This window comes from Heterodontus francisci, chromosome 16, assembly GCF_036365525.1.
Source record: "Heterodontus francisci isolate sHetFra1 chromosome 16, sHetFra1.hap1, whole genome shotgun sequence".
NCBI lineage: Eukaryota > Metazoa > Chordata > Chondrichthyes > Heterodontiformes > Heterodontidae > Heterodontus > Heterodontus francisci.
The window spans coordinates 81416368-81427422 of NC_090386.1; the positions used below are offsets into that span (position 1 = coordinate 81416368).

Here is an 11055-nt window from a genome sequence, read left to right on the forward strand (position 1 = left end):
TCAACAAACACTTGTGCAGTGCTTTTCATCTTATCATTTTACTAACAAACACACACAAAGGCTAAAGTACACATACATACAGTGTGAATGAGCATTGAGATTACATGCCCAATAATGGGGTCTTACTTACTAATGCAAGTAGCCACATCTGGACTCCCAATTAGCCACATTCGGCTAGTGCTGTTGTATTGGACAACACAGCTAAAAGAACAATACTGCATCAGTAAAAGGGGAGTGCTATAATGATGCAGTTAAGAATATTTAACCTATCTAAAAGGTATTTAACTTTTTCTGGGTACAGGTAAAAAACATGGAATTACCGACGTTCATCCTGATGTAGTAAATTTTGTGTCACATGCCACCCAACAAAGATTACAAACACTTGTAGAAAAGATATCAGAAGTTGCACAGCAGAGAAACATCTCATACAAGGTGAGTGTCGGTCGAAACACTTACTGTTTCTTTAAACCCAATCTCATATTTTTTTAAAATCTTGAGTTGCTTCATCAATCCTACCAACAAAAGGTTCCTAAGCTAACTGCACTTGCATGTCTTTTCATGTTACACCATTTACAAGCTTTTGCTGTAATCTTAAAACTACCTATAAACTGCCCCCCTCCAGCTTTGCTGAAGGTATTGACTCACATTGGGATATAGTTCCACAGGTATCAGTGACCCTCCCTCCCCCCTCCACCCCAGACACCTCACCAACATGGACATTCTCCATGTGTGGAACTGGACAGTCAGTGGTACTGAGAAATCTGATGATGGGGTGGGGGGCATTGGAGGCAAGCCTAATCCTCTCCTCAACTAACATCCATATAAGTCTGCTTGTCAGCAAGAATCACTGATTTGCAATCAGCTAGAGTTTCTGCTCCTAACAGTCCCTTTCCCAAACCAGGACACTGGGACCACTTTTAGTACCTTTACAGGCGCCTCAACTAACTTAGTACAAACTGGAACCAAAAGTTTGTAATGATTGTACTGCAAAACAGTACATCTTGGAAGATTTATTGGTGGAATGTGCAAATTTTTACTTAAGTTTTTAATATAGTGGTGGCTTGCGTGAACTATTTTTTTCAATGGTAAATCAGTACTACATTGATGTATGTAGACTCATTGCACTTAAAACAGAACGCACACTTGAATGGTAGTTTTAAAGATATTTTTGTTAGGAATTGTCATCACTAATGCACAGATTATTTCTCATTTTTGCATCTCAAGATTAAGCACTGAGTTTAGCAGTAATTTATTTTTGCTGCTTCATTTATTGTTAGCAAGCAGAGTACTGTTCAATGGGTAGGAGTACAAGGAGCAGAACATTTTTTCCTCATCCAGCGCAATTGGACTGGTTACCAGAGGTTTTAATAAGTTGGAATGTTGCTCATCACAAACCTGCATAAAATAAGAAACTAGTGATGGAGCAGTCTATTTGTCAAGGTTTCTATATAGGAATTACTTCACTACTTCTGCAAACAGTTAATCATTTTAGATTGCCTTTTGATTTCAGGAGGACGACAGGTATGAGCAGTTAAATGATGTAAAGTCACAGCTCAAGTTCTTTGAACAACTTGATCAAATAGAAAAGCAGAGAAAAGATGAACAAGAAAGGGAACTTTTAATGCGAGCAGCAAAGGTAAGCAACATTAGGTGGAATTTGAGTGAAATCAAACAGAAGAGGATTTTGTAATAAATTAAACTCAGAGTTCCATTGAGTGCATAGGGATGCCTTGCTAAAGTTTAATCTAGCATACATAATAGATGCTGAGCCAAAGTCAACACTGACACAAATGTCATATGCACATACTCAATCTGGGGACTTGTGTACACCAGATGCAGTTGTTTTTGGCCAGTGATGCTAAACGAATGTTAGATCTTCTGTCACTAGCATAACCATTTCTGCTGTAAAATTGCAGCTCTTATGTTAGGTGTATATATCCACTAGTTTTGAAGCATATAGTCAACTAGTTAAAACCAAGACCAGTACAAGCTGCAATACAAGAGGAGACTGAATTGGCAGGTCAGTCCCTATGTACTGCTTTTTTTACATGCAAGTTACAGTAAATAAATATCAAAGTTGATTACATCGACTGCTGGGCTTCAACACCCGGAGTTTCATAAGCAAACTTTTAAAAGCAATGGTGTGTTCACGTTGGAGAGCACACAATTTAGTTGTGAAACAGATAAAGCACAAGTAACTACTGCAACTGAAATAACCATGAACGCTGCTAGATTATTGTAAGAACTCAACTGAATCATTAATGTCCTTCAGGAAAGGAAACCTGTAAACCTCACAATGTGACCAATGTGTAACACCTGTTCCGCACTGCGATTGACTCTGAATGCCTTCTGAAGTGGCCAAACAAGACATTCCATTTTAAGGCAACTGTAGGTAGACAATAAATGCAGCCTGGCCTTGCCAGCGTCGCCCACGCCTTAGAAACGAATGGGGACAACAGCTTGCCCATGTACAGTAACTATACTCCAAAGAAATCCCTTGTGTGTAGCAATTTGAGACTTTTCATTGTGATAAAGTACTATAGAAAAGTACAGCCCCCACCAATGACACACTGTCCACAGTTATGACAGGCAGCTGCCTGTATTAGGCAAATGGAGCTAAGCATTTTTCATTGCCATAGGAATCAGTTACAAAGTTAGATTAACTTTTATTAAGTTATAGTATTAACCATGCCAGTTATTTTGGGCAGTACTCAATAGGTATTTACCCTGTACTTAACCAATTTAACAGGCTCTGCTGATTCCAAGCAAATTAGGTGTTCAAACAGTTTGTCACCCAGCTAATCCCCTGTATCTGGTATACTGATTTGAAAGACTGCTGATGTCTGGAACAGTCAGGTCTTCAAGCAGGTTTAATTAGCTGTTCGTACCTCATTAAAGTGTGATTATCTTAGTGGATGTAACTGCTCACTTTTAGGAGAGGCAGTTGCTAAGTGGAGATTTCTTGTTTTTTTTTTAATAAAAGAGTTGGTTACTTGTTTTGGTTTTATCATCCACCCCATATAGTGGGCAAATTGCGTTGACTCCCAACGTGCCAACTATAAGCAATAAAAGCTGTATTACTTTGACTGTTGTTAGTAGACATTGTAATCAACCATAGGTCATACCTTACAAGAACATTTATTTGTTTTGCTTCACTCAGTCCACAAACCTGTTTTATGTTGTTCTAGGTGGATCATTGTGGGTTCTAGTCACCACATTGGAATAAAGCTGAACTCGCACACAGCATGCATGCCCACGATATTAAATAAATGATGTGACAACAGCAGCATAGTGATTGAGTTAACAATGTAACTCAGTAAATCATTGCAGCTTAGAACTTAGAGTATCAAGACATTGACATGAAGTTTGCCTCAAAAGATGTAGTGACTTGTAAGCAGATTAATCGGTCAGTGCCTTTACAGGAATTTTGAATTATCAATCTCAACCCCAGTATGCTGGAAAACAAGTGCCGCATTGTTTTACAATTAGCATTTTCTTCCATTTCTCATCAGTCTCGCTCCAGACAAGAGGACCCAGAACAACTAAGGCTAAAACAAAAGGCCAAAGAGGTAAGAGTAATCTGTTTCCCTCCCCCCCCTGCCCCCCACAAAAAAATTATGTATTAATTTTGTAGGTTGTACAAAAGACAGTTACAGGGATGCATTGGAAAAGAGATACCTAAAACAAAGGAAATGGAGCCTCTAGTTAAATTAGTTGGTCTGAAATCAGGATTAATAATAAAAACAAATAACACAGTAAAGAAAATTCAGATGGCAAACATATGCAGGAAGGTGCCGCATAATTTTATTATTAAAAAAGTAACAGGCACACCCTTGTTATATTGGTGGAACAGTACATTTTGTCAGTCCAGGTTCTATTCTTAATTTCAAACCTCCTGAAGAATACACTTCAAAACTGAAATGTAACAATTTGGCAATGGATTTAAGCTGCCCTAACTACTACTTAGTGACACTGGTGAGTTGGCTGTTTGGCTGGTTAAAGTGGTGTACAGGCCTTAGTAGAAAAAATACTGGGTTCTAATGTATTAAAAAGTCCTAAGTTTTAGAAAATGACTTATCTCACAAATATCTGCATATGGGATTTTATTCCTCTGTCAGATTACTTCCTTTATTTAACAAGCATAAAAAAGGGCACCAAAGTACAAACAAACTAGATTTTTCACAATTGAGATAGACCTACCAATAAGTTCAGTATTGTTTAGATAAATAATTTTTATGGAGTCACTAAATTTTATTTGCAGAATCCCACTCTGTTTCTGGTTTCGATGATAGATTTCAGAATCAGTTATGCTATTTTTCCGGTGACGTCACAGAATGCAGAAATATTAGCTATACTTGTAGATATTAGCTTAGCCGACTTGGAAGCACTCTTGTATCAGAGTCAGAAGGTTTTGGGTTCATGCTCCATGTCAAGGCATAAGCTCATAACCTAGACTGATGTTTTAGTGCATTACTGAGGGGGTGCAGCATTGTTGGAAGTGTCGTCTTTTGGGTGAGATGTTAAATAGAGTTTGCTTGTTCAAGTGAATGTGAAGATCTGATGGCACATGAGCAGGGAGTTCTGGTGTTTTGGCCAACATTCCTCCCTCAATCATCACCATTAAAAAGAGGTTAACTGGTGATTTGTCTAATTTGCTGTTTGTGGGACCTTGTTATGTGAAAATTGGTTGCTGCATTTGCCTAAGCAACAACGATGACCACTTCAAAAAGTAATTCATTGGCTCTGAAGCACTTTGGGACATCCAGAGAAGATGATAAGGCACTGTATAAATTATTGTTCTTGCTGCTTATGTAGGTTTAGTCAAAGATATCTTGGATAAAACAAATAGCAATAGTTGCACAGTAAACTAGTTTTGCATCACAACAACAAGCTGAGCATAGAATCATGGAATGATTACAGCATAGAAGGAGGCCATTCAGCCCATTATGTCTGTGCTGGCTCTCTGCAAGAGCAATTTAGCTAGTCCCACACCAAAGCCCTTTCCCTATAGCCCTGCAAATTATTTCTCTTCAGGTGCTTATCCAATTCTCTTTTGAAAGCCCTGATTGAATCTGCTTCCACCACACTCTCAGGCAGTACACTCCAGATCATAACCACACGCTGCATAAAAAAGTTTTTTCTCATGTTGTCCTTGCTTCTTTTGGCAGTCATCTTAAGTCAGTGTCTTCTGGGTCTCACCACTTCTGCCAATGGGAACAGGTTCTCTCCACCTACCCTGTATCGACCCTTATGATTTTGAATACTTCTATCAAATCTCCTCTCACTCAACCTTCTCTTTTCTAAGAACAACTCCAGCTTTTCCAATCTATCCACGTTAAATTAAGTCCCTCATTTCTGGAACCATTCTTGTAAATCTTTTCTGCGCCCCTTTCTAAAGCCAGCACATCTTTCCTAAAGTGTGGTGTCCAGAACTGGACACAATACTCTACTTGAGGGCAAACCAGTGTTTTATAAAGGTTCATCATAATGTCCTTCCTTTAGTACTCTATGCTTGTTTTTATAAAGCCCAGGATCCCATATGCCTTTTTAATCACTTTCTCAAACTGTCCTGCCACCTTCAACAGTTTGTGCACGTACAGCCCCCAGATCTCTCAGGTCCTGAACATATTTAACAATTTCCTAGGCCCAATCATCTTCAGCTGCTTCATCAGTGACCTTCCTTCAATCATAAGGTCAGGAGTGGGGATGTTTGCTGATGATTGCACAATGTTCAGCACCATTCGCGACTGTTCAGACACTGAAGCAGTCCGTGTAGAAATGCAGCAAGACTTGGACAATATCCAGGCTTGGGCTGATAAGTGGCAAGTAACATTCGTGCCAGGCAATGACCATCTCAATCAAGAGAGAATCTAACCATCTCCCCTTGACATTCAATGGCATTACCATCGCTGAATCCCCCACTATCAATATCCTAGGGACTGCCATTGACCTGGACGAGGGTAGCCATATAAATACCATGGCTACAAGAGCAGGTCAGAAGCTAGGAATCCTGCGGTGAGTAACACATCTCCTGACTCCCCAAAGCCTGTCCACCATCTACAGGGCACAAATCAGGAGTGTGATGGAATATTCTCCACTTGCCTGGGTGGGTGCAGCTGCAACAACCCTCAAGAAGCTCAACACCATCCAGGACAAAGCAGCCCACTTGATTGGCACCCCATTGACAAACATTCACACCCTCCACCATCGGCGTACAGTGTGTATCATCTACAAGATGCACTGCAGCAACGCACCAAGGCTCCTTAGACAGCACCTTCCAAACCCACGACCTCTGCCAACTCGAAGGACAAGGGCAGCAAATGCATGGGAACACCACTATCTGCAAGTTCCCCTCCAAGTCGCACACCATCCTGACTTGGAACTATAGTATATCGCCGTTCCTTCACTGTCGCTGGGTCAAAATCCTGGAACTCTCTTCCTAATAGCACTGTGGGTGTACCTACCTCACATGGACTGCAGCGGTTCAAGAAGGCAGCTCACCACCATCTTCTCAAGGGCTGTTAGGGATTGACAATAAATTCTGGCCTAGCCAGCGATGCCCACATCCCATGAATGAATAAAAAATAATAATAATTCTGTAAGTTAATATTACAAGCTAGTTAAGACTATGGCCTGGACTTGGTGAGGCCCCTCTGAGGCGGGGTGGGTGCACGGAGAACCGCAGTGGGTGGAGGCGGGACAGAGGGAATGTTGCCTTCCCGTCGCCCAGCGATCTTTCCAGGGGGGTGATAGGCTGATGACATCCTTCCTGCCTAGAGGCCAGTTGAGGTCCTTAAGTGGCCTATCAATGGACAGAGAATTTTTTTAAATAATAGTGGTTAAGGGATAAATATTGGTTAGGTGGCCTATATTATATATTAAGTGGCCTATCAACAGCCATTTAAGGGCCTCGTCCCACCGCCGCTGGGATCTTACCAGCTGCAGGGAGGGCCTCCGTGGGGGTGGGGGTTGGGGTCGTCCCTCCTTCTTGGGCAATTTGTGGCCCAAGGAAGACCCCCACTGGGAATAACTTGACCCTCCCCCCAGGGACCCCACAACCACTTCCCCACGCCCCTCACTGGGGCCTTCCACCCAGGCCCCGGCAACCCCACCTTATCTACCTCTTCTGGGGTTCCAGCAGTAGGCCTGGGTTCAAAGCCTCTGCTTTGTACAGGCAGTGGCCACTGCTCCTGGTGGCGCTGCTGATAACTGCTGAGCTGCCAGCCCTCTGATTGGCCAGCAACTCTTGGAGCCGGGATCCCCATCCCTTTAAGACTTTAAAGGACCTGGGATCCCGCCTCTTGAAACTTCAATTTAAAAAGACCGGAGGATCACTCTGGGGGCGCACAAACAGGCAGAGGCAGGTTTCCTCCACCTTTCCAGCCTGGTGCGGAGAGCCCCACCTGCAGCACAAAATCCAGCCCTCTGTTCACTCACCCAGCATTTATTGAAATTGGACCATCTATCAAATTGAAATGACATAACTTCATTCTGATGGAAATTACCAATGTAAGGTATGGCAGTAGAACGTTCAATATTTTCAGATGAATAATTGAACATCTTTTTGATTCCCAGATGCAACAACAGGAATTGGCGCAGATGAGACAGAGAGAAGCCAATTTAACTGCATTAGCTGCCATTGGCCCCAGAAAGAAGCGGAAGGTTGATTCACCAGGACCTGGGATTGGAGCTGGAGCAGAGGTACTGTATAAAAATGTAATACAGCATTGTATTAATTACACTACACAACATTCAAAATATGACTTTTTTTGTCCATTGCACATTGAGGAAATAAATCCTAATTTCCGCCAATACTATTATACATTTGAGTCAAGGACTTCATACAAAACTATTCACAACTTAAAACTATTTCAAATTCCTGTCCTCCTTGCCATCACCAGATTTCTGTGTTTCCTCCCCTGCATGTGCCATTCAGGCAAGAGATGATCCAGGCATCTCTACCAGTGCCACAAGCTCATTTTCTTAGAGGTGAATGGAAGGACACAACTCCAACTCCTTACATCCACTGTATTTATTTCTATTAACTTAGTTACTCAGCTGTTAATATGAAACCTGTAGAGAAAATTTCAGATTGTCCAGTCTGAGAAAAAGTTGCAGGTATCTTTGTGCTAAATTAAAGTGCTAATGTGAATTACTGTTGTAAAGAATATGGTCGGCACAGACTCGGTGGGCCGTACGGCCTGTTTCAGTGCTGTATCTCTCTATCTAATATATTGGCAGTATGAAATAAAGTATCTCATAAGGCAAATTTGATTGTCCAGTCTGAGAAAAAGTTGCTGGAAACTGAAATGTATTTCAGTCCCTAACACTACTTTCTACTTCTATCAAATCTTTAAGTCAACAATGGAATGCAATACGTTATCCACTCCTTTTCTCTCCTTTAGGGACCCAGTACGGGCGGGACACCAGGTGCCTCTGGAGTTGGAACAGCTAGGCAGTTCACACGGCAACGAATAACAAGAGTCAACCTCAGGGACCTTATCTTCTGCTTGGAGAATGAGCGTGAGACAAGCCATTCACTGATGCTGTACCGTGCATTCCTTAAATAAACGTCCTGGGTTGATTTGTTTTTTGACCGAAACAACCTTCTGCCATTTCTTTTTCTTTGCATTTTTTTGGGAGGCGGGGTGAGGAAAGAAAGAGATGGAGAACAGCTGGAATTCTGCGAGTGGGAGAATGTTTTAACGTTCAGCTTTACATTAACTCTTATGTTTTTAAAGTTTTGAATTTTAGTTAGACAAATGAATACAGCGAGACCTGTGGATACTTTATTTATAAAATAAAAAATCTGATCTCTTCTCGTCTCCTGACTGAGTGGCCTTCTTGCCAAACAAGCCATATTTAAAAACTGATTCTGATTTCACCAGTGTATAATTTGCCACCTTTTTGGCAGATTAGTAGCAACTTGAAACATTTAAGTATTCTGTTTTTGAATCATTTGGCTTAAAAGACTTTGAATTATATGGGTCTGAAGCTAACGACTTTGGATTATTTTACCTTCAAGGACATGGAGCAAAAAAATATTTTCATTATTGTATTTTTATCCACTTTTCATTGTTTCCATTATTTTGCTGTATTTTTCTCAATTTAGCCTTTGTAAATGTATGGTTTGTGAAGAGTTAGGAGAGTTTGTTCAGTGGTAACTCTGCAGTTCTCACCATGTGATTTGCATGTCAGAGGCTTTCCTTGGACGCCTTTAAGAAGGGTTTCTTTTGTGAATGTTGTAGGGCATTTGTAAAAAGAAAAAGATGCTTTTTTATTTGATACAATACATGATGCCGTAAAGGATTTAAAAAAAATAACTTTTCTGCATAAATATACATTACTTGCACTGTGTTGGCTACCTAGCTAATGTAAAACTTTAGTTAAAAAAAATCTAAGAAATGGTGAATTGTGAAAGGATTGTTACTTGGTATGAATCACGTGTAGAAAACAATTTGCTGGTGTCTATCAGTGAGCTAATAATTTGTACATAATTTTGGCACATAACATAAATTGCTATGTAAACCGTAATTATTTTGGTAAAAAGACTGTATGCAAGCTATGGGCCTACTTAATGGTAACCAGAGCAATGTCCCTTCTTTGTATCTATTTTTTTATAAAAAAAACTAAATTTTTCTTTATATTTTCAGAGGTTATTGTATTAAATGATTGTCTATCGATAGGACATTATGATTGTAAATACTTCTGCTTTCTTTGTGTGTAATTTTATGTTGTTAAAAGAAACATTTAAGATGCTATTAAGCTGATGAGTTCTGTGTGTAAACTGAAAACTAATCAGTATTTTTACCAATGCCTGAAAACTGTTACACCCTTGGTCTTTTACAAATCCTGTCTTTCCATTTTTCATGTAAATTTTGCACAGTTACTTGTTAATATGTAAATATTTTACTTTCAAAAAAGGAAGTTTTTAATTACTATTGTTTTATATAGGATTGAAAGAGAATTAACTCCTTTATTAAAACAATGAATTTATCTGTATTTTGCTTACTGTCTTTCTTGGTGCTTGAATTAACCTTATAGCTTATTAGTTTAAGTTATATGTTGCTGCAAAACTCCTGTTAAGCAATTAAACAAGTGAATAAAATACATGCATACCTCAGTTTTAAAAAAAAAAGTAGCATGCTGAAGAAGAAACTCTACAGTGAAGATTTTTTATAAGCGTACATCATTGGCTACTGTACCTTTGGAAAAACCCACTTCAAATAGAATTGACGTCTAGTTTCTTACTGTTGTGCTAAAAATCTTGAATTAAAGACGACTAATCAGCAGCTTAGTACTTCACTGCCTTATTCGTAGTAGCCCAAAGCCAGTATTGGAAGGGGGAATTAAGGGAGTTTGTTCATCAATCTCGATAACAAATTCTCACTGTATGGTAAGCTGGTACATGGTTGGACCATCTCATTTTATTAGGATGTCTGACAAATTATTCACAGCATTTTAATTAGAGAGATTGTGATCTCGTTGGTAATGATGTCTCAGTGATTCCAGTTTCTCAATTTTTAAGTAATGTGTCCAACTAATGATCAGTCCTTTGCTCTAGACAGTGATGTTTTCTGTACACATTCAAAAGCAAATTGCCAAGATCCTAATCCATAATCAAAATTTCACCAAACAAAATCAGAATTCAAAGCTAATGTAAGAGAAAGCTTCAAAAATAGATTGCAAACTACAAATGAAAAAAATTGAAACACTTTCGCCTGATGGTTAATGATGTGCTGTGTTTAAAGTTTTTATGTTGTACATTTTCAGTGAACACAAAGGAAGCACATTAGTTCTGTACCTATATGCTGTTTTGTAATTCAAAACTCAGTTTGGCAATTGCATAGCAGTTACTTTTTAGCTTTAAGAAATTCTCCTATTTTTTCTTTGACAGTCATCCAGATATTTGCCATCAGAAATGTACCATTTGAATTGAATCATAATTAATTGTCAGATCTGCAGAAAATTATATGCTGTGAGTTATAGCATTTGTTGAATAGAATTTTAAATTTCTCTGACTTCACTTGGAACTCCCACATCTCCATGTGAAAG

The 11055-nt window shown here is 39.5% G+C and overlaps 1 protein-coding gene across 2 annotated transcripts in view; it reads left to right on the forward strand.

Annotated features, from left to right (window-relative positions):
* taf4a (TAF4A RNA polymerase II, TATA box binding protein (TBP)-associated factor) overlaps positions 1–9905 on the forward strand; it is a 78645-nt gene extending 68740 nt beyond the window's left edge. The window contains exons 11-15 of one of the 2 annotated variants that reach the window (XM_068048462.1): positions 302–432; positions 1511–1636; positions 3513–3569; positions 7576–7701; positions 8406–9905. In XM_068048462.1, coding sequence (XP_067904563.1) covers positions 302–432; positions 1511–1636; positions 3513–3569; positions 7576–7701; positions 8406–8570 — 605 coding nt within the window. In that variant the 3' untranslated portion in view covers positions 8571–9905. Of the gene's footprint in view, positions 1–301; positions 433–1510; positions 1637–3188; positions 3407–3512; positions 3570–7575; positions 7702–8405 lie in introns of those variants that run through there. The other variant, XR_010976582.1, reaches the window with a different exon arrangement.
* Positions 9906–11055: the final 1150 nt, after the last annotated feature.